Source organism: Vidua macroura, chromosome 19 (genome assembly GCF_024509145.1).
Source record: "Vidua macroura isolate BioBank_ID:100142 chromosome 19, ASM2450914v1, whole genome shotgun sequence".
NCBI classification, from domain to species: Eukaryota; Metazoa; Chordata; class Aves; order Passeriformes; family Viduidae; genus Vidua; species Vidua macroura.
In genome coordinates, this window is record NC_071589.1 from 1,586,203 (window position 1) to 1,608,907 (window position 22,705).

Consider the following 22,705-nt stretch of genomic DNA (forward strand, 5'->3'; position numbering starts at 1 on the left):
GAATCATAAAGGTTGGAAAAAACCTCTAAAATCACCACGTCCAACCATCAACCCAGCACCAACCCGTGTCCTCACGTCCCACAGAGAAAACATGCTGTAAATAAAACTCATTCTCACATCACCACATGTGGAAACCCAGGGCACTGGGAATATTTCTCTCTCTGCTCTGGGGTGTCCTGACCCCCAGGGGAGCACTGACTTTGACCTTCATTCATGGAGAAAACTTCCAAAGCCTCAAGGTAAACCAGAAACCACAAAAGTGTGAAATAGATTGTGGAGGTTGTAGAGAGTAGTGTAGTGTGTCACACGGGTGAGAAATTTAGGTCTTAGGATTTTTAGTATGTTATAGATGGGTTCAAGATGGAGGGTACAGGGTGTTGTCTTGAGTTCCATTCTCCTATCTTCTTCTTCTTGGGTTTGGGTGGTATCTTGTAATTGGGCAGAAAAATCCTCATTGTGGGTCTGTAGGGGTCAGTTATTGGGTTAGAAAGGGAAATAATTTAGGTGTCACTTCTTAATTAGGTAGCTTAGTTTTTGATTAAAAGGCCTTGTAACACGAGGTCATTGGCCATTTTTGTGCTGTTTTTCCTGCACACAGAGTCTGGTGCAGACAGTGCTGAAGTTTTGATAACAATAAACAGAAGCTGAAGACAGAAAAAGTCCAATGCATCTCTGGTTCCTGACACAGAGCTGCTCCAGGAGGGTCTCCCCTGCCAGGGGAGCCCCCAGGGAGTTGCCCAACTTGGGGCCCACAAACTCACAACCACAGGTGCCAGAGACTGACCAGCACCACAGCCAGACAGGAGACACAATCCCAGTTCCAGCAAGGTGGGAATGAACAGGCCCAAGGTGGAGAATATTTGGATCCTTTTCAGAAAACAAACCCCACCCTGATAAATCAGGTCCAAAGGCAGCACAATTTCCATTTGTTGACAAAGAGGAGCAAGTGTGGGATAATTCTCATCTTTTTGGGGTGCTTTTCCTCCCTTCTCACTCCAAACACATGGCTGGTGCCATTCCCATGACAGAATTTCCCTGCAGGTCTGGCATCTGTCACAGCTCCAACCCCAGCACATCCCTGCAGAAATTCCCAATTATTTCCAAACACAGGGGCAGCTCCATGTCCTTTACAAACCACAGCCACAAACCCCTGAGGGTATTCTCAGCCTGGTCTAACAGGGAGAAGCCTAAATCTCAGAGGGAAGAACCATCTTCCTGGGGACACACATGAGGGCATAGGAAGAGCCCTCAAAATCCGTGTTGGACTTGCAGAACTCCCCATGCCTGTGGCCCCTCAAAGGCAGACCTTGTTCACCTAATGCCACAAGGACCCTCTGAAGGGTTTTTAGAGGAGATAAGGGGAGCTGGTTTCCTGTGGATCAGGTACCTTGATTCCTCCCCAGGAATGGTCAGACAGGAACTCCACGGGGCTCGTGACTCCGGGCTGTGCTGGGTATCTGAGCAGGAAATCCAGTTCTGCTGGGTCGATTTCTTTATTCATCAGAAGTATCTGTAATTCCAAACAAACAAGATCTCCTAGAGCAGCCAGGATCCAGAGCAGCAACAAAATCCAGCAGATTATTTATTCAATTAAAGTGCTTCAAAAACGTGTGGCTGAAATGTACGGAGTGCCCCGTGCTGGAGAGGTGTGATGGACACAGCTTGTAAGTGCTCTGGGTGTCCCAAAAGAGGACCAGGAATGAGTGTGGAGATTGGCAAGAGGACAGGAAAAAAGTTGGGAAAACTATGTGGTAAAGGCTGAGTTCCATGTGGGTGGAGAGCACCCTGAGGAGAAGGCCCTGGCAGCAGAGCCAGATTGTACAAAAAAAAAATAGAAATTATACAAACACCATGGACATGGGCCAGCAGCTCTGCAGCAAGCACTTCTTTAGGTTCAGTGCAAGAGCCCTTCCAGGCCCGTTTGCTTTGCCATCTTCTGCATGTCCTGCAAGCAGGAATTTCTCAAATAACCTTTGTCAGCGTAATTCAAATCCAACCCGGCATCTGTGCCTGCTACTGGCAGGAATAAATCCTGTGAGGAGCAGCTGAGGGAGCTGGGAAGGGGCTCAGCCTGGAGCAAAGGAGGCTCAGGGGGGACCTTGTGGCTCTGCACAGCTCCTGACAGGAGGGGACAGCCGGGGGGGTCGGGCTCTGCTCCAGGGAACAGGGACAGGAGGAGAGGGAATGGCCTCAGGCTGGGCCAGGGCAGGCTCAGGGTGGAATCAGCAGGAATTTCCCCATGGAAAGGGGGCTCAGGGATTGGAACTGCCCAGGGAGGTTTGGAGTGCCCATCCCTGGAGGTGTCCAAGGAATTCCTGGAGGTGGCACTCAGAGCTCTGGGCTGGGGACAGGGTGGGGATCAGGGTGGACTCACTGGGCTGGGAGGGCTTTTCCAGCCTCAGTGATTCTGTGAGTCCCAGAGAAGACAGTCAAGCCTGGAGCCCCTGCACGGGCTGCTCTGGCAGTGAAGCCTGGCACACAAGGTGCCCGGGGTGGTGCTGGTACCTGGAAGGTGAGCTGGGCACTGAAGGTCAGTTTGTCCCTCTCGAAGAGCCCCCGGGCCGTGTACTGGAACACGGAGAAGGTGATGCTGTCCGTGAGGCTCAGCACCCGCCCTGCCAGGCTCTCAGCAGGAGCTGCCCTCTCCATGGCCTTCTGGAACACCACGTGGAACGCCTGGGAGGGGAGACACGGAGGGAAGGGGGAGTGGGAGATGCCCTTTGCACGCCCCTGGGTGCCTCTGAGGTGTCACAGTGATGCCAACTCAGGGAGCACACAGAGACCGAGCAGCCCCTGGCTCTGCCTGTGGCTGCTCCTCAGGGACACCTGGCAGTGGTGACATCCCAGGGATGTCATCCCCAGGGCACAGGGAACTGCCACACAAGGGTACAGGAGATGTGTCTGTGCCCAGCGTGCTGCTGTTGGGATGACACAGCCACTTCCTCTGCAAGTGTGGAGCCAGCAGAGAGTGGAGCTCCCAGAGGAAACAGACTCCAGAATGGTTTCCGTGGGGAAGAACTCCAACACAAGCACGTCCAGTTCCACCCCTGCCATGGACACCTTCCACCATCCCAGGCTGCTCCAAGCTCCGTCCAACCTGGCCTCAAACACTTCCAGGGATCCAGGGGCAGCCACAGCTGCTCTGGGAATTCCATCCCAGCTCCTCCCCACCCTCTCAGGGAAGAATTCCTGCCCAATCTCCCATCCATCCCTGCCCTCTGGCAGTGGAAGCCATTCCCTGTGCCCTGTCCTTCCATCCCTTGTCCCCAGCTCTTCTCCAGCTCTCCTGGAGCCCCTTTAGGCATTGGAAGGGGCTCTGAGGTCTCCATGGAGTTTTCTCCAGCTCTCCCAGCTGGCTCCATAGAGGGGCTCTTGAATCATCCCCATTGCCTCTTCTGGACCTGCTCAACCATGTCCACACCTTTCCTGTGCTGAGGACCCCAGAGCTGGACACTACTCCAGCTGGGGTCTTAGCAGAGTGGAGCAGAGGAGGAAAGTACATCTCCCACTGCACAAATATTTCAACTTGGAGAAGAGCAATTCCTCAAAATAAATAATTAAAAATAAAAAAAAATTTAAAATCCCAAGAGTGTTTTTCTGTCTGGATCCAGCAAAGGGCTGGCTGAGGAGGGCAGGGAGCAGTGAGCTGAAGCAGTCGTTGAAGTCCCCTCAAGGGTGGGTGTCTGCATTGAGAACAACCCTCTTATAGAAGAGGTTAAGGACTATTGCAACAACATTTCTGATCTAAATGAGAAAAGACAAAAAAAACTTTCAGAGTCATCCCAATTAAAAGCATGAGCAAATTATCAAGTGCAGCTGGAAAAAGAAAATTAACAAGAGCATAAACCCCAAGCCCTGTTTAGCAATGCAAAGGCTCCGAGTGCTGGGCCCAGCTAAAGGAAATAACCAGGCCGATACACACTGATGGCACCAACTGGACAAGGCATGACCGTGCTGGCAGCCTTATTTTTAGGGTTCTACAAAGGAAAAATGATGCCTCAACAAATTAAAGTAACACTGATACTGAATGCATTATTAAATAATTGCAGAATGCATTTTCCTGCTTAACGTTTCTTTAAATTGTGTTAAAACATGCTGCAGAGCGGCACATAAATCTTTGTGTTCTAATTTATAATGGGCTCCCAGCTGTGTGGCAAGTATTCTAAAATCATCCCTGTGCATCTTTACACAATGTTTTATGACCTGTCATCAAAATTTATTAGATAAAAGCATTTCCCCCAATAATTTTCCATGTATTTATACACGCTGCTAATGTTCACTGGAAAACATAAAACAAACTAACTATGGGAGGCACAGATTAAAGGTGAAACCTCAGGAACCCCCGTATCTATTATGTATGTGAGAGGGATGAATCTTTCAAAAGGCACAAAAAGATATTCTGTACGTTTTTTTCTGATAAAATTACTGCAACAAACGAGTCACAGCTATCAGGAGGAAAAGCTTCTTTGTGGGTGAGGCTCAACATTTTGTAGTCGCTCCTCAATTCCTTTTTCCAGGTCACTTGTCAAGGTAAGAAATCGTTTGGAAGGAGCTGTAGACCAGAATGCTCCTTTAACCCTCCATCCCCCAAAACACCTTTCTTACACGACAAAAAGAAAAGTTTCCCATTTCACAGAATATTAAAGCTGCAACTTTTTGTAGGCAGGGCTTGGAGCAACCTGGGGTGGCGGAAGGCGTGGGACAGGAAGGGGTGGAACAGGATGGGCTTTAAACCCCTTCCAACCCCAACCGTGTGCGATTCTGGGACACCGTGAGGGCAATTCTGATTTTATGGACCCCAGGAGCAGAGGGCAGGAGGGCAGGTACCTTCAGGGAGAACTGGTACATGGGGTGCACGGCGTGCAGCTCGGTCATGGTGAAGTAGAGCATGGCGGCGCGGCAGGCCGCGGGCCTGTACTGCTCCCTGGCCTCGTTAATCCTGCCTTCTGTCGCCTTAAACTCCTGCACCTGCAAGGGAAGCACGGCACAATCCCTGTCACCACGGCCCTGGGCAGTGCCTGCAGCCCTGGCACAGCGGGCACGCGGGGCAGCAGCTCTCTGGCCACGGAGAGCAGCAGATAAATTTCCCGGGCATCGTGCTGTGAAAAGATCGGAGAAAAGAATGAGGAACAATTCTTAACTTGCTACACCTGATACTGTGGACATGTGGAATGTGTTATGAAAATTTGTTTACCAAAGGGTGGTTTCTTAATGAACCGATGGCGATGGTGTTCTAACTAAAGGACCAGTCAATTCCACTTGTAGCAAACTAAGGTATAAAAAAGAGCAATGGTTTTCTTAATAAAGATTATTAATCAACCTTCTGTAATACATGGAGTCTATTATTATTACCTGTCTGGGGGCCCATTTCAACAATAGACACTGGCCACAAAGCCATCAGGGCAAGCCACAAGTGACCACCGTGGGACCAGCCCTGCCAGGCTGGAGCTGCCCTCCCCGGCATCTCCCCCTCTGGAACCTTCCATTTAACTGCATTTTCCACCCAGTTGCCCAATCCCCCGTTTTCCTGAGTCCCCTCCAGACATCTCCCTAGGTTCCCTGCTCTTTGCTAACTGGAATTCATTTTCTCATCAATGAGTTTCTCGTGCTAATTGCCCCCCTCCTGTGCAGGCCATTAACAAGCCTGTGCTGAGCAGCCCCGGTGCTGCTCTCAGGCAGCTTCCCCAGGGCTGAGAGCTGCTAATTTAGAGCAGACCTTTGCTGCCTTTCCTCAGCAGCATCAAACCCCCCTGGACAGGGCTCTGCAGCTGCTCTGAGGGATATGTGAAAACCTTCTTGGCAGAAGCATCACCTCGATCCTGTTCGTTCTTTCATTCCACCTCAGCAGCAAGAAGTGCCACCCCTGAGCCTCCTGGGGTTTATTTTAGTCCCTGGCTGAGGACAGACAGGTCTGATACTGTGGTCAGGAGCTGCTGGGACAGTGCTGACCCAGCCAGCCCTGCAAACCATGCAATGGGATCACAGAATCCCAGAATGCTTGGGGTTGGAAGGGACCTTAAAGCTCTTCTCATTCCACTCAGGGACACCTTCCACCATCCCAGGCTGCTCAAAGCCCATCCACCCTGGCCCTGGACACTTCCAGGGATGGGGAAGCCACAACTTACCTGGGCAATCTGTGCCAGGGCCTCCCCACCCTCACAGCTAAGAATTTTTTCCTAACATCTGATCTAAATCTGCCTGATTTCAGCTTGAAGCCCTTCCCCTTGTCCTGTCACTGCAAGAAGTCCTCTCCAGCCCCTCCTAGGCTTCCTGTGGCAGAACAAGCCAGCAGGACACCCCAGAGAAACACAGGATGAGCCTTAATCTGCTGTGGGATCTCTGGGATGAGCCTGTTTGCACATCCCCACGAGCAGTGCTGGGCTCAGGAATGGTTCTGGCAAACTCAAAGCCAGAGCTGGGGCAGACAGATGCTCTTCATCTGCAGAGCAGGGAGGACTTCCAAAGCAAGGAAAATGTTGGCTGCACACCTTTCTTTGGGTAGGCAGACCAAAAGGAGAGTGGGGCTTGACTCAAACCTCTAACAGGGCTCTTCCACAGCATTCCAGCTGGGCACAAACTCGTAAAATCCAGGTGCAAACTCTAAAACTCATGCCTCGCTGGCACAGCTGGCAGTGAGCAGCTGTACAGCACAGCTGGTTTGGAGGGTGAAGCACTTCCAAAACACCTGCTTCAAGGGGGAGATGCCAAGCTTCCCACATCAAAAAATCCCTTCAACACCTGTTCTGGGGGTTCAAGAAACCCCTCCCCAGGGAGCTGAATGCACCACGAATGGAAAATAATTCTGATTTTTAACGTGGAGGGAGGATCACTCCGTGTCTTGGTCACTGGCTGGGAAGAGAGAGGCAGTTCCAGCCTGGGCCAGGCAGAACATGGCTGGGGGGGGACAAGTGCAGGCTCTGGAGATGGGGTGACTGCAGAGGGAAGCAGCTGAATGTCCCCACCAGAGGTCTGGGACAATCCTGGCACGGGAACTGCACTTCCCAAGTTCCCTCAGCAGCAAGGAAAGACCTCTGGGCATTTACCTAAGCCCATGCAGCCAGCAAGGGCAGCTGTGCTCACACAAATGCTGATTTATACTCTGAGGAATGGAAGGGTGTGAAATACCCGAGTTCTTTCAGATTTACTCGAGATCACAAACTCCTCAGACTCCAGTCCCTGGTCAGTACTAAAACCCAGCCTAACTGAGGCAGTGTGATGTACCCAGGATTATGCTGGAACAGCTTAAAGCTGCCTTGATACAGTGTGTAAATTTTATTGTCTTTACATCAGGAACCAATGTTTTCTCTTGGTCTTAAATAGGTCATTTAACACAAAAAAAAGCTCCAAAGAACTAAATGGCCTGCAGCTCTCCAGAATGGAGAGCATTTACAATTTACACCAATTTCTACTCCCTGCTCAGCAGATGAAGCAGAGATGGGCAGAGCAGAGGTTACATTCCACCCAGAAATCCTTAAAGGACCACAGACATGCCTTTCTCCAGGCTATCACTGTCTTAGTACCTTGTCCACAATCTCTGCAGCTGTCCTTTTAGTGGTCTCCAGGTTCTCCACCAACGCTGTGTCTCCCAGGAAATTCCCAGATGCTGATGACAGCCGAGAGAGCAAGTTGTCCTCCAACGTTTTCAAGGTGATCTTGAATCCATTCTGTTGCTTTGTGAGATCTGACTGCAAATAATAAATCCAGGAATTTTTAGTCATAAAGGATGTGGTAAAGTAAGGATGAATCAGCTTCACATGGGAACAGGCTTGCCACTGACAATTGCCATGGGCCAGTAGTGCTGATTCCTGCTCTCCTGGGAATGGCCAGAGTTCTGGGATCACTCCTTATCCAACAAGCTAGCAGCTCAGAGAATCCTGGAACAGCACAGAGAGCACCAGGAGAACTGAGCCCTTTTGCTAGAAAGGTAGGAAAACACTGGAAATGAATCAGGAAGACAAGACCTTTATCCCCATCTCAAAGACATATCCTGTGTCTCTGGGTAGGCAGACCAAAAGGAGAGTGAGGCTTGACTCAAACCTCTAACAGGGCTCTTCCACAGCATTCCAGCTGGGCACAAACTCATGAAATCCAGGTGCAAACTCTAAAACTCATGCCTTGCTGGCACAGCTGGCAGTGAGCAGCTGTACAGCACAGCTGGTTTGGAGAGTGAAGCACTTCCAAAACCTGCCCCTGTCCTGGACCTCATTTCTTGGGGTCCAGCCAGCCCCAGCTGCTCCTCACCCCTCCTGCTGAACCTCTGCTCTCACCACTCCAGCCCACCCCAGTCACTCCAGCAAAGGGGAACACGGGGTTAAAACCTGATGGCAAAACCAGCAGTGAAGCCCTTTGGGTATGGGGAGATCTCAGGGCAGAGCCACGGCCTCTCCTGCCCTGCTCCCTTGGCATCCTGGCCTCGGGCTCCCACTAGCCACCAGTGGCTTACTGGGCTACAGCTGGGAAGAGAGAGGCAGTTCCAGCCCGGGACAGGCAGAACATTTATTCTCATTTATTCCCACATTTATAAATTCAGCACGTGCTCAATTTATTCCCACTCTCAGAAAATATTTAGGATTATTCATATTTGTTACACTGTTAAAGGCGTCGTCAGAAGGGAGGATTTTCTTTATAAAATTGCCTTGAAATTAAAGCCGTACTTATGAAGAGAGAGAGAAAATATTTTGGCCTGTTACAAAGTGGGAGGAACAGCCAGAAGAGAAAAATATCATTGCCAATATTTACAGAGAGACTCCTTTACCACAAATGCTGAAAATTAAGCGAGATTAATCCTGCTTCCAAAATTAAATCTGTGAAGTCCAGAAAAAAGCGGAGGTAATGAGAAACTCAGCTTTCAGTCACAAGAGGAGGAGGAAAATAAAGAGAATTTTTGAGAGAAAAACCTTGAAAATTAAGTACAAGGGTTCTCAAAATACCAAGAAAAGAGAAGGCTGAAGGAAAAAAAAAAACCCTCACTGTTTGCTATCCAAGGGAAATATGATTTTGTGAGGAGCTCAGCAACGTCTGCAAGCTGGCATGTGAAATGCTGTTTGTTAAAAACAAAATAAAAATTTAAAAATACCAATAACAGAAATAAAAATTAAAATAAAAAGTGAATTATGATAATGATGACTGCAACACTTGCTCCCAGAGACAATTCCCAGGTGCTGACCTTCAGCTCCTCCAGGTCAGGCCTCTAGTGTAAACCAATAACAACAATATCAATAACAATATCAATAATTACAATAATTACAATTATAAATGTAATTATAACAATTATAATTACACTTATAATTAAATTATAAGTCTAATAACAATGCTGCTGATTATTTTTGCTTTCTCCCAGAGACAATTCCCAGGTGCTGACCTTGAGCTCCTCCAGGTCAGGCCTCTCAGTGTAGACCAACAACAATATTAATAACAATATTAATAATTACAATAATTATAATTAAATTATAATTATTTATAAATATTATATAATTATACCTAAATTATAATTGTAATAACGATGTTGATGATGATTTTTGCTTTCTCCCAGTGACAGTTCCCAGGTGCTGACCTTGAGCTCCTCCAGGTCAGGCCTCTCAGTGTAGACCAGTAACAACAATACTAACAACAATATCAATAACAATATTCATAATTACAATGATTATAATTAAATTATCAGTGTAATAACGATGCTGCTGATGATTTGTGCTTGCTCCCAGAGACAATTCCCAGGTGCTGACCTTGAGCTCCTCCAGGTCAGGCCTCCCAGTGTAGACCAGTAACAACAATATCAACAACAATATCAATAACAATATTCATAATTACAATAATTACAATTACACTAATTTTAATTAAATTATAAGTGTAATAACAATGCTGCTGATTATTTTTGCTTGCTCCCAGAGACAATTCCCAGGTGCTGACCTTGAGCTCCTCCAGGTCAGGTCTCTCCAGGCGCACCACGGCCGCCAGCAGCTGCTCCTCGAGGCCGTCGTGGGTGACAGAGAAGTTGATGAGGGTGCACTGGGCCTGCAGCTCGGGCTGGAAGTGGGGGTTTGCCAGCTTGGTGTGCAGGATCAGACGGAAGGCAGGGTGCAAGGCACACTCCTTGTCCCCAATCTTGACGTACCTGGGATTTCAGCAGAAGGAGCGTCAGCCAGGAGCTGTCGCCACAGCACTCGGGGTGGTCTCAGTCAGTGGCAGCACCAGATAGTTGGCACTCCTCACAGAAATCATTATTTAATTCATACTGGGCGCATTTAAATCAATTCTGATTTAAGGTGAAAACCCCAGAGAGTCTCTCTTGAATTCTGGATTGTGTTTAAGGGGCTCAGATTTTCCAGCAGCAGTACAATCAGTCCAACCATGAACTCTCCTGGCTTTGGGCAGAGGCTGAATTCTGCCTAAAACTGGAGTTGCAGGGAGGAAAAGCCTCTCAGCCTCGAGCTTTTCACTGGTCACAGCTAAAATTACCCAGAGTGTTGGCTCTGAGCAGGCCAGCTCTGCAGCTGCACTGAGCTTGACACGTGAAGCCACATGTGGAGAGTGGTGGCTGCCACTCCCAGGAGGTGACATCAGCCAGGAAACCCAGCATCCTGCTGCTCTGCACTCCTGACATGCAGTCTACAGCCCACAGAGACCCCAGGAAATTCCAACATTCTCTGAACCCAAGTTTAACCCAGCCCAGAAATCCAACCGTGCCCTGGGCTGCATCCAAAGGAGTGTGGGCAGCAGGGCCAGGAGGGGATTCTGTCCCTGGGGAGACCCCACCTGGGACAGTGCCCACTTCTGGTGTCCCCAACATCAGCAGGACCAGGAGCTGTCGGAGCAGCTCCAGAGGAGACCTGGAGGTTGACAAAGGGACTGGAGCACCTCCCCTGTGGAGCCAGGCTGGGAGAGCTGGGATTGTCCAGCCTGGAGAGGAGAAGGCTGTGTGGAGACCTCAGAGCCCCTTCCAGGCAGCATCTGCCTGGAGTCTGGGCTTAGGGCCTGGAAACACAAAACCCAGGGATTTTCTTTGTGATTTATGACTTAGTTTCCCTTTGTTAGCTAAAACATGATTTTGCAGGGAGATTTGAGAGCAGACATGCACAAAAGGGGATGCCTGAGTGTTCCACTGGAGGGGAGGGGGGTCAGATTTGCCACCCTCCCTGCTGCACCACCCTCTCAGCATCCTCCAAACATTTCAGTCCTGCCCTGGAACCAATCCTGCCCCTCCATCCTCCATCCTGCAGCCAAACCCATGCTCAGCCACCCTTCCCAGGATGTTTTCCCCAGCAAACTTTGCAGACAGCTTGCCTTGTCCACCAGTTTACAAGAGCCTGGGATGTTTTAGGCAAGCAGGGAAATAATCCTCAAAGAACTTAAGGGAAAAGAGCTCCCTGGCTGCCTCCCTTGCTGATCTCCCCTCAGCTGGAGGTGACCAGCAGCTGCCATGAGAACTTGACCTCATTAAGAAACACTTGATGCTGAAATCTCTAGCTGCATTTCTAAACACTGCAGCGTTTGCTAAAATTCCAGGCTACTTTTACTTCACAACAGAGCAGCAGCTATTTTGGTAATGATTTGGTGTCAGAACAGCCAATTACAGACCCCAAGGTCCGTGTACAATGGGAGAATTACAGGTCTCTCTTTTACACGAGGTTTGAATGACGCTGTGAAATGAAATGAGAAATCCAGGTTGATTTCCAAGCCATCCTATGGCTGAATTACCTGTGACTGCCTGATTAAAAACACCCTCACTGCTGAAGGCAGGATGTTAATGCTGCTGGATGTGATCACCCACGGTCTGAGGGCAGGAACAGAGAGCACAGCAGCCCCCAACCCCCCTCCACATGTGTACCCAAGCCCCCCAAGCTCACCTGCCTTTCTTGATTGTTTCTCGCCCCAGTAACGGCCCCAGCACTGGATCCACGGATTCCTCCAGGTTCTCCATCAAAACCAGGTCTCCAGCAGCCAGGGCTTGTTCCAGTGTGTCCAGATACCTGTGGGAAACAGCGCTGGTGCCTCCTGCAGCAGAGCAGGATGTGACACTGGCAGTGAGCAGGGGACAGAGGGGACCCTCACTGCGGTGGCAGCTACAGGTGGGTGCCAGCATTTGGAGAGAGGCAGAGGGCTACGGTGGTGCCAGTGCCTGGTGCAGAAAGTGGCACTGACAGAGAGAGTCCTGGCTGTCCAACAGAGAGAACGAGGCCCCAGACCTCCTCCCAAGGACAAGAGTGACCAGTGAGTCTGTCCCAGGGTAGCCCTGAGCAAAGCTGGCATAGCCTGGAATATTTCCCAGCACGGACTTTGTTTTCTCCAGAGCCCACTGGTGCAGTTCATCTTAAAGCAAGGATGAAGAGCAGCTTTCAGCTCCGTTTTGCCCAGAGTTTAGGGTCACACTTAGGACACCTTCTTTCCTCACGAGGAAATGGAACCCTGTGCCCAGTGCACATGGTGACCTCTCCATACCCAACCCTCTCTTTCTCCAAGAAGGAGGAAGCCCTGGTCACCCTCCTGGATGAAGCTAAACCAGGACATGACACCTACAAGAGCCCCATGGAGGATGGCACAGCTCTGCACAGGCTTGCTGTCCAGAGCAGCTGTGGCTGCCCCTGGATCCCTGGAAGTGTCCAAGGCCAGGTTGGACAGGGATTGGAGCAACCTGGGAGGTGTCCCTGCGCACGGCATGGGTGGAACTGGATGATCTTTAGGGTCCCTTCCAACACAAGCCAGTCTGGGATTCTGTGATACTCAAACTCAGCCTCAGCTCACTCCATCACCAGCTTCAGAGGAGTTTCTATGGTAACTGAGCCAAGCACTAAACAGACCCTTGATTTAATAAGAAATCTGTCATTTTGGTAATGAAGAAGCAGATAATGGGAGCAGATACAGAGGCAGGTTTCCCTCAGTGCAGCTGAGTGCCCAGTGCTCACCAAACACCCCGGGCAGGCACATCCCACACTCACCGCGTGGCGCTCCTCACAGAATCACAGAATAATGGATTGGAAGAGACCTCTAAGATCATCAAGTCCAACCCTTGCCCCAACACCTCAACTAGACTATAGCACCGAGTGCCACGTCCAGTCTCTTTTTAAACACATCCAGAGATGGTGATTCCACCACCTCCCTGGGGGTGGTCTTCCTACTCCTCCTACTAATCAACCTATTCAGCCTGTCACCATCCACATTTACCCCAACCACCCAGCTGCCCATGAACCTAGCTTAGCCTTCCCCCTCTGCTTGCCACACTCCTCACATGCCTGCGAAACCATCCTTCTGCCTCCCTAGGCGCCTCCTAAGGCTGCCAAAGGCACCCCAACACCACCACTGACCCCAGCCCTCGCCTAACCACAACAAGCCTGCTCACTCGCCCTCTAGCCCTGGGTGTAGCCAGCCTCACAGCAGGCCACCTCCTCCTCCAGCTCCTCTCCACAGCCACAACCGCCCTACTCCCAACGGCGCCAGCAGTCCCTCCTTCCAGAGAACGACGGCGTTACCCCTTGTGCCCCGCCGGGATCACGCGGAGCCTTTCCCCGTGGGCGCTCTTGATCCATTTGCTGCCCTGCAGCTGGGGGTCCACCAGGAGGGGCCAGCGCTGGCAGCAGCTGAGGATGGCGGCGTTCTCGCTGGACGTGCGGTCGGCCGGCAGGCCCTGGTTCCGCCACGCCGCCACGGCCGCCTCGTCCGCCAGCAGGGACAGCGGCTCCAGGCGCGGCGTCACGGGGATTGCCACCTGCCAGGCAAACAGAAAGGCTTCCTGTCGCAGCCCAGCACATCCCTCTGGCTGCCCTGGCTGGCTCCAGACCCTGGCAGGGGGCTCAGAGACCTTGGCACCAAGTCAAAAACACCTGTGGCTTCCATTTTAGCCCGTGGAAAAAGCTGCCAACTCTGTGTGAGGAATTACAAGCCACAAGGGTTTGAGCAGTGTGGTAGTTGAATTAACACAGGGTGAAAAATTAGAATTTTGGGGTTTTTAGAATATAATTCAGGGGACAAGATGGAGGGATTTGGGCGTGTCCTGACCTTCTTCTCCTTCTCCTTGCCCTCCATGTCTTGCTGTGCTGGTGACACTTTTCTGTTGGTTTAAGGCACAGACACACTGTCCAACATCAATGACAGACATTGGCACGTTATTGTAAACACAGCACACGGAGTTTTTGGTATAAAATGTGAACACTGCCCTGAGGGGCAGGACAGAACACAGTGGATGACTTGTTAGAAAGAGCTCAGCAGGTCAGAGAAAGAATGTTCTAGATAAGGGAAAATAAACAACCTTGAGAAGCCGACCCTGCACATTCCAGATTTCTTCTTTGGCTGAATAGGCTGAGAGAACAAGGACTTTTATATTCTTGGGGTCATCCTGACACCCAGACCCTGAGAGCTTCCTGGTCATCCCAGGGAAAGCTAGCTGGGTTAAAAAGCGGTAAGTTGTGTTTATCTGAGTCAGCAGCTGTGGGATTAGGAGAATTGGGTGGGATTTTGCCCCTCTGCCCTGCTCAGGTGAGAGCCCACCTGCAGAGCTGCTCCAGCTCCAGGCCCAGCTCAGGCAGGAGCTGGAGCTGTTGCAGAGAGCCCAGAGGAGGCCATGGAGCTGCTCCAGGGCTGGAGCCCCTCTGGAGCCAGGCTGGGAGAGCTGGGGGTGTCCACCTAGAGAGGAGAAGGCTCCAGGGGAACCTCAGAGCCCCTTGCAGGGCCTGAAGGAGCTCCAGGAGAGCTGGAGAGGGACTGGGGACAAGGGATGGAGGGACAGGACACAGGGAATGGCTTCCACTGACAGAGGGTGAATTAGATGGGCTATTGGTAAGGAATTCTTGGCTGTGAGGGTGGGCAGGCCCTGGCACAGCGTGCCCAGACAGGCTATGGCTGCCCCTGGATCCCTGGAAGGAGATGTTCAGTGGTCACAAAGAGTGCTCAGAGTGTTCAAGGCCAGGTTGGACAGGGGCTAGAGGAAGGTGCTCCTGCCCTTGGCAAGGGGGTTGGAATGAGATAATTTTAAGGTGCCTTCCAGCACAAAGTATTCTGTGATTCCATGATTTATCAGTGGGTTCCCATTCTATGGGGTATTTGCAGTCTGTTTTTTTTTTCCCAATCCTACTGTACAAACAGTCCCAGGGGTTTTGCTCCCCACAGCCCAGCCCCTCTGGCTGGGGTCACTCCCTGCCCTGTTCAGCTCCCTGAGCCAGCTTGGAAGGACAGAATTAATGCCCTCCTAAGGCTGCTGGTGTGTTACAAACCAGCATCAGCAGCTCCAGAAACACTTCTCTGACAGGGGAGGCCATGTCTGGGCGTGCCAAACAGAGCTACCTGTGCCAGGTGTCTGAGCAGAACGGGCCTTTCATTTCCATTGGAATTACAGGCACTTCCTTGACATTTCTAAGCACAGTCAGGTCATTTTTGAAACCACATCTTAACTAAGTTTCTGGTTAAGAAATGCAGAATGAAGTTTTCCTCTCTCAGCCTAAGGAACTGTCTGCTTTGGTCAGCCCTTTGATTTGGGCATCTCTGGGACCTTATTTAAAAAGCTTCTTGGCACCATTTGTATGAGGAACCTGTTAAAATTAGTAAAATATTAAACAGGCTTCAAGCACAATGATCTCCATCTGGTCCTAACAGCAAGACATGGGTAAAACCAGCTGAGAGGCATGGCCAGCACGACCAGAGCTCGTGTCCAGAACGAAAAAACACCTGGAGTTTTTCCAAGCCTCCTGGAGGGCTGGCAGCGAGCTCTGCCTGCTCCAATTCCTTCTCCATATTCCCCCCTCTTTCGTGGCCATGGACAAAACTGCAGAGCTGGGCTCTGCGTATGGGATTTTCCTGTGTACATGGAGGAACCTCATCGAGCAAGGACACCACATTTTCCCCAGGGAGGAGTACGTGGCCACGTCCTGATCCTCGCTCCAGCTTGGTGAGGACACAGCGATGTCCCTCCCCTGAGAGATCCCCTGTGGGCACCAGGATTTGTGGCCACGTTAACCCCAGAAACAACGGCTTCTCAGAGCAATCAGGACTTACTTTTAGCTGGTGCAAATAGGGCCTCCAGATGCCATCCAGGAGGTCCTGGCGGTATTTCCTGGTGAAGTAGCCCAGGTAGGAGACGAAGGCTGTGACCAGCAGGACGTCTCCACACAAGGTGCTCTGCTGCTGTCTGAAGTCCTTCACAGCCTCAGCCCATCTCACATTTTCAGAGGCAAGTCCCCCAACCTGCAAATTCCCAAGTCAAATCGATCATTCGTACAATCATGGAATGTGAACCTGACCAATCCTGCTTCCAGCAGAATTCCAGCTGCCTCCTGAGGGTCAGAGCCACCTTCACATTCCCAACACAAACTCGTTGTGTTGGTTGTCCTGCAGACACTCCAGATCAAACAGCTCTCCTCCCAGCCTCGTGTACCTCCATGAACAGCCAGGATCTCCTGATGAACAGCCAGGATCTCCTAAGCCAAGAAGTGATTGGGTTCCCCTCTGAAACCCCCACCACAGGCCCAGCTCTGCAGGGCACACCCAGCTCCTGCAGCTGACTGCAGCCCTTGTCCTGGGAATGCTGCACACGCAAGCACAGCTCTGGACACAGCTCCCAGCTTCCCACAGCTGCAGACTTCAGGACCTTCTGACCCACAGCTTATATCTCCTGTGCTTAACAGCCACTGATGGTTTTTGACTTCACGACTGAGCATAAGCTGCTGTGGATATCAACCCAACTTTTGGCACCTACAGCATCCTGTGGGCAGGAGATCCACAGTCCAGCTGAGCTCTCGGTATAAAAGTACATCCTTTGATGTGCTGCCTGAACTTTTCAATTGCTGAAACATTTGTCCAGTGCAAAACCAGGGAACAATCCTGGCACCAGCTTCTCTGCACCACTCAGGATTCCAAGCCCTCAGCATCCCTGTGCTGTCTTCTTTTCAGGTTGAAGAGCTTTAGCCTCTTCAATAATTCCTCAGACAGAAGCAGCCTTTTGATTTTCCTTGCAATGGTTATCTGCACAGAGTGATGCAATCTTTATTATCCGGTTTCTTTTATTGTTGCTGGCTCTGCACCATTTCCCGTTCTCCTCCAGCCTTTGAGGTGCAGCAGAGGGGGCGTTGGTAATGCTGCACATTCAAGATTTATTTAGAAGGTATTCATAGAGCAAGATGGGGATTTTTCTGTTTTGTTCTCCCTTCTTTTCCTAATAAACCCTAATATCCGGTTTCAGATGGGCTTTGGGTTTGGTGAGGGCTTTTTGCTTCTGGGAGCACAGAGCTCACAGCACTCTTAACTCCATCCTTTCATTCCTGAGTGATAACAATCGGCTCAGCATCACTTACAGGGCATGCGAAGCAAACCCTCATTTCTCCAGTGTACTTTACATTACATTTATCCACCTGGTGTTTCATCCCTCCACACTTGGGATCGTTTCTGCAATTCTTTACAGACAGTTGACATCATCACTGCGGAGCCATGCGACCTCCTACACACCAGCTCATTTATGATTCATGCAATCACAGACTGCTTTGGGTGGGAAGAGACCTTAAAACCCATCCAGTGCCACCTCCTGCCATGGCAGGGACACCTCCCACTGTCCCAGGCTGCTCCAATCCCCACCCAACCTGGCCTTGGGCACTGCCAGGGACCCAGGGGCAGTCCCACAGCCCCTCTAAGACCAAGAAGTCTTTATTGATCTGATTTTCCTGATACTTGGAGGTGCTTCCATACTCCTAATTAATTTTTTCAGGTTACTTTTTATCTCCTTAGGTCCTGGAAGTCTTTTCTTCTCCTTTGCTTGGATCACACACTACTGCCACTTTTAATACATTCAAGAAACCCCAGGTGTCTCCCACCTCAGATCCTGGAAGTCATTGGAATTCTTTCTCTTTAGCAAGAGGCAAATTAAAAGCTACCCCTTGGCTTACCTTTGATAATGACAGAGAGTGAACAACCATCCCTCACCCACCTTCTGCACACCAGTCATGATTTTAGAAGCTTTTCCAAAATGAAGAGCCCTAATCCATTCCCTCTCTTCTCACATGGAAGTGGTTATGTACTTTGTTGTAGCTTTTCTAGGCTGCCCACAGCCTTCTTAGACAGGGTGACCACGTGTGGGATGTAGGCACTGACAGACCCAATACAGTGACGCTTAACTTCTGTTTCCTGAGGTTTTTTCCTACCAATTAGTAATCAATTTGTCTTTTCTCCTCCTGTCAAGTGCCACGCTGCTGTTCCTGAGAACTCTCTGCAACAACTCCAAGAGCTCTTCTGTGAGTGATAATAGTGCAATTAGGCCCTATCCGTGTAACTGCATGATTACAGTTTGTTTTCCCTGCACACGTTATTTAGCATTTGTCATCGCTAAATTTCCTCCTCTGCATTAGCACACACCCACTCACAAACACCACTCATCAGCCAGCCTCCCTTTCTGGTGCACAGATCCTGTCCTTTGGATCCTGGAGCATCTTGCTCAGGCCACCTGAAGTTCATGAGATGCCAGTCTGGCAATGTGAGAGCTGGGCTCGCCTCAATCCCCCAGGTTCATCTGTCAATCCAAAGCATCGCCCTCTACGTTCACTTGCATTCCTTACACAACCTCAGCTGTGTTTGTTTCAAAGTCTGGGAACTCATTTCTACCCCCAGCCACACCAGTGACACCTCCTGAATGTCAAATGAGCTGCACATCAGTGAGGGCTGCCGGGTCCTGTTCCCAGATCAAAGCCAGGATGACACAGGAGATGGTGTGCAGGGCACAGCAGGAAGTTGGGATGCACGCAGTTCCTTGCCTACACCGCAGAAATGATGAATTGTTGACAGTATAAAACCATAGAATTCTTGAGACTGGGAGCTGTTCCCACGTCATGGGGTGGGGAAAGGACGTAACCAGGGATGTGGTGTCACAGAATCACAGAACCATGGGATGGATGGGGTTGGAAGGGACCTTAAAGCCCATCCAGTGCCACCCCTGCCATGGCAGGGACACCTCCCACTGTCCCAGGCTGTTCCCAGCCCCATCCAGCCTGGCCTTGGGCACTGCCAGGGATCCAGGGGCAGCCCCAGCTGCTCTGGGCACCTGTGCCAGGGCCTGCTCACCTCACAGGGAAGGATTCTTTCCATATATCTAAACTAAATTTCCCCTCTGCCAGTTTGAACCCATTCTCCCTTGTCCTGTCACTACTGATGCAAAATCCCTCTCCAGTTCCTCGTAGGCCCCTCTCTAAACACCTTTGTGTTCTGACTCAGAGGAGACTGAGGATTTTAGAGATCTTTTCTCTCTAATTCTTGTCATTTCAGACCCTGCAAAGCTACGGGCGTGTTCACACCTTTGTTTTTATGATACCATTTTTGACTGACATCATTTTGGCCCATCAGTACCTGCTCACACATTTAAACCCCAGGAAGGAGCTGAGAGATGTGATGGCAGCAGAGCCAGGCACTTTAATGAGCAGAGCTGCCCCAAACCTTCTGGAATACAACAGCACTTTCTGCAGCTGCCTCTCCTGTTTTGTTTTTTTTTTTTTTTTGGGGGGGGGGGGGGTTTGTTTTTTTTTTTTTGTTTTTGAGAAAGAGAAGACATTCTGCCACAACCTCATGGAAACAACCTCTGTACAAGCATTTTCATTGCTGGAAGTTGCTGCAGCGCAGGAGACATTCCCAAAAACATGAGAGGATGGAACGTGCTGCATGCACAGGCTTCAGCCCAGCCCTGGTCCCTCCAGGGCTGCCCTTGCTGGCACTCACCAGGCGGTTGGCGAGGGTGATGGTGCAGGCTGTGGCTTCAGCTTCCTGCTGGCACCTGAGTTTGTCCGACGTGGCCTTCTCAAACCTGGCCGTGAGCTTGCCCAGGTTCTCGTTGAGGCGCTGGGGGTGAAACGCAGGAGGAAGTCAGGAACAGCACGGTTTTAGCAGCTCGGGGAGCACCTGGAGATGTGGGACGAGTCCAAAAGGCCATGAAGACACTCCAAGGGCTGGACCCCTCTGCTCTGGAGACTGGAAGAGCTGGAGGTGTCCAGCCTGGAGAAGGGAAAGCTCCAGGGAGAGCTCAGAGCTCCTGCCAGGGCCCAAAGGGGCTCCAGGAGAGCTGGAGAGGAACTGGGGACAAGGCATGGAGGGACAGGGCACAGGGAATGGCTCCCAGTGCCAGAGGGCAGGGATGGATGGGAGATTGGGAATTAGGAATTGTTCCCTGGGAGGGTGGGCAGGCCCTGGCACAGGTGCCCAGAGCAGCTGGGGCTGCCCCTGGATCCCTGGCAGTGCCCAAGGCCAGGCTGGACAGGGCTGGGAGCACCTGGGACAGTGGGAGGTGTCCCTGCCATGGCAGGGGTGGCACTGGGTGGGCTTTGTTATCCTTTCCAGCCCAAACCATTCTGGTATCCTGTGATCCTGAGGCAAACCCTTGTCCAGAGCTGCCCAAGCTCCAGCCCAGCTCATCCACCCAGGGCTGGCAGCAGGAGCCAGCACAGAGCAGGGCTGGGCTGGGCCCCTGCTTGGAACCCACACCCTCGGCACAGGCAGAGGCAAAGGACACACAAAATGAATTTATTTGGGGCTTCTGGCTGAGCCCTGATGACGAGTGCTATGGCTGAGCAACGAGCAGGCAGCTGAGGAACCCAAATCTGATATTTCCTGATGCCACAGCCCCTGGTCTCCGAGCAGTCCTTGAGGCTCTGCTGATTCCCCAAGTCGTGCTCAAATCCCCAAGGGGCTCCTGGAGTTCTGTCTGAACCCTCTCCAAACCATGCCCTCACACTGCTTCCAGCAAGGAATACAAGGAGTGAAGGAAATGGTTCTGCTCTGAGAGCTGCCCAGGAGTGTGCCAGGAGCCCCCCGTGAGGTGGGGCTGGGCAGGTCAGGGCTGGGAGGGGCAGGAGGAGGCCAAAGCACCTGCAGAGGAAACTGGAGAGCCCTGTTCTTGGACAGAGCTCTTCACACTTGGGCCTAAACCAAACCAACAGCTCCCACAAGCACTTGGAGCATTTCACTTCTGATAAGAAAAGCAATAATTGATTTTATCTGCACCCAATGCAGACTGCTTAAGGCTGAACTGCTTGTAAATCACTTTAACACTGAGCTACACACTAGAAACAAACCCGAAAATGAAAAAGGATTATATTAGAGATCTCTGCAGCTCTCCTGGATGCTGGCAAACACAAAGCAGCCTGTCCTTGACCTTCCTTGGAAAATAACACGAAAACTTTCTGTCCCTGTGTGCATGTGGATCTATCAGCCTGCAAAGGCTCGTGTATATCATATTCCACTATAAAAGCACGAGCTGATAATCGAGTTTCTGTAGAATATATGCGTGTATGTGGTCTGCAGGGCCCCACCAGGGGCACACAAATGCAGCTGTGTGCAGCTGTGGACACACCTTTCACTCCTACCTCCAGCAGCCCCAGGTGCAGAGCACTCACTTCCCAGGCAGGGAAAAAAGGCAGAAAGTCCTTCATGTTTTGGACAATTGGAATTTTCTCATTTATTAATAAAAACGAGTGTGAGACAGCTTGGGGCCCAGCTGTGAGCAGGTATGAATCAGCAGCCAGCAGTGAAGCTATCCAAGAGATCCCAGATAAGTAAGGATATACCTCCACATCCATCCCACGCTACCCTGCATCACTCCCCACCTGCAGAGAGGAGAAGGCCTCTAAACCAGGCAGTTTTGTAAGAGCCTGCCAGAGGAGCAGCAGTAATCTCCCCAAAGATTGCAATTTTCTTCAACAAAATCCCACTCCTTTGGGGAAAAAAAAAAAAAAAAAAAAAAAAAAAAGCCTAGGCGTAAAAAAGCTTTGGAGAAGAGCAGCATAAAAGGATGAAAAAAGTTCCCCAGCACCGTATGGCACATCTGAGGTGGGAGAATTAGACACCAAAGCCCTCTAAATCCATCCCTGCTCCAGGTGCCTCCTTTCATCTGCAGCAGGAAGGGCCGAGCGGAGAGTTCTGCACCCTTTTCTTGTATTTTTAGTTAAAAAGTGTAGTAAGCATTTTAAGAATGATAAGCCCTTGAAAACATCAAGGGAGTGACGTGTTTTCTAACAGGGTGAGGTGCTGGTGGAGGGGGTGAGGGGAGCAGAAGGACCTCACTCACTGGGACCCTGCCCCTGCTGCGGGTCCAGGCCACAGAGGGGATCCCACTCCCAAGGAGAGATCCCAAAACACCCCAAAACCGGGCAGGTTCTGGAGCAGCTGCTTCCCACACCCTGTTCTCAGCAGGTATCGAGCAGGGAGGGAGCAGGGAGGAAAGCAGGATAAAGCAGGATGTGTTTTTGCATAGAGATAATTTTCTGAAGGAAAATGATAAAGGTCTCACTCTACACTCTGTGGAAATGCACTTTTAATCATGCTGTAATTTCTGCTATTCAGAGATTTTTTTTTTAATTTTTTTTTTTTTTTTAAGTAGGAAAAATCCAAATAACATCCAAGATGTGCTGCCAGGGAGCTGTGCCGTGACAAATGAGGCTCCTGCAAGAGCAGTTGTCATCCTGCAAAACCAGGGACTGAGTGTGCAGCCAGCCCAGCTCTGTGCTCCCAGCACTGAATCAGCCTCCAGTTCCCATCCCCTGCCCTGTGCAGCACACGGGGAACACACTGGTTTGAGGTAATGAATTTTCTGAGGGGCCCAGAAGAGGTAAATTACAAAAAAATTAGGTGGGAATAACAAGGATTCATATTTAGCCTTTCTATTCAGGTGCAAGCAAGGCTGCAGAAGAACAGAGGAAATTGAGAAAGCAGCAATATTCTGTCACATGAGCACAGAATTCTTTGGGCTGGAAGGGAT

At 50.6% G+C, this 22,705-nt stretch overlaps 1 protein-coding gene across 5 annotated transcripts in view; it reads right to left on the bottom strand.

The window, feature by feature from the left end:
- The window catches only part of DNAH9 (dynein axonemal heavy chain 9), an 85,295-nt gene that overhangs the window by 52,186 nt on the left and 10,404 nt on the right, over nt 1–22,705 (bottom strand). Inside the window, exons 6-14 of one of the 5 annotated variants that reach the window (XM_053994992.1) lie at nt 19,675–19,794; nt 15,979–16,167; nt 13,464–13,699; nt 11,844–11,966; nt 9,907–10,111; nt 7,521–7,685; nt 4,828–4,968; nt 2,506–2,676; nt 1,388–1,510 (exon numbers count right to left, since the gene is read on the bottom strand). In XM_053994992.1, coding sequence (XP_053850967.1) covers nt 1,388–1,510; nt 2,506–2,676; nt 4,828–4,968; nt 7,521–7,685; nt 9,907–10,111; nt 11,844–11,966; nt 13,464–13,699; nt 15,979–16,167; nt 19,675–19,794 — 1,473 coding nt within the window. Of the gene's footprint in view, nt 1–1,387; nt 1,511–2,505; nt 2,677–4,827; nt 4,969–7,520; nt 7,686–7,777; nt 7,863–9,906; nt 10,112–10,752; nt 10,867–11,843; nt 11,967–13,463; nt 13,700–15,978; nt 16,168–18,591; nt 18,770–19,674; nt 19,795–22,705 lie in introns of those variants that run through there. The other 4 variants (XM_053994993.1, XM_053994994.1, XM_053994996.1 and 1 more) reach the window with 4 other exon arrangements.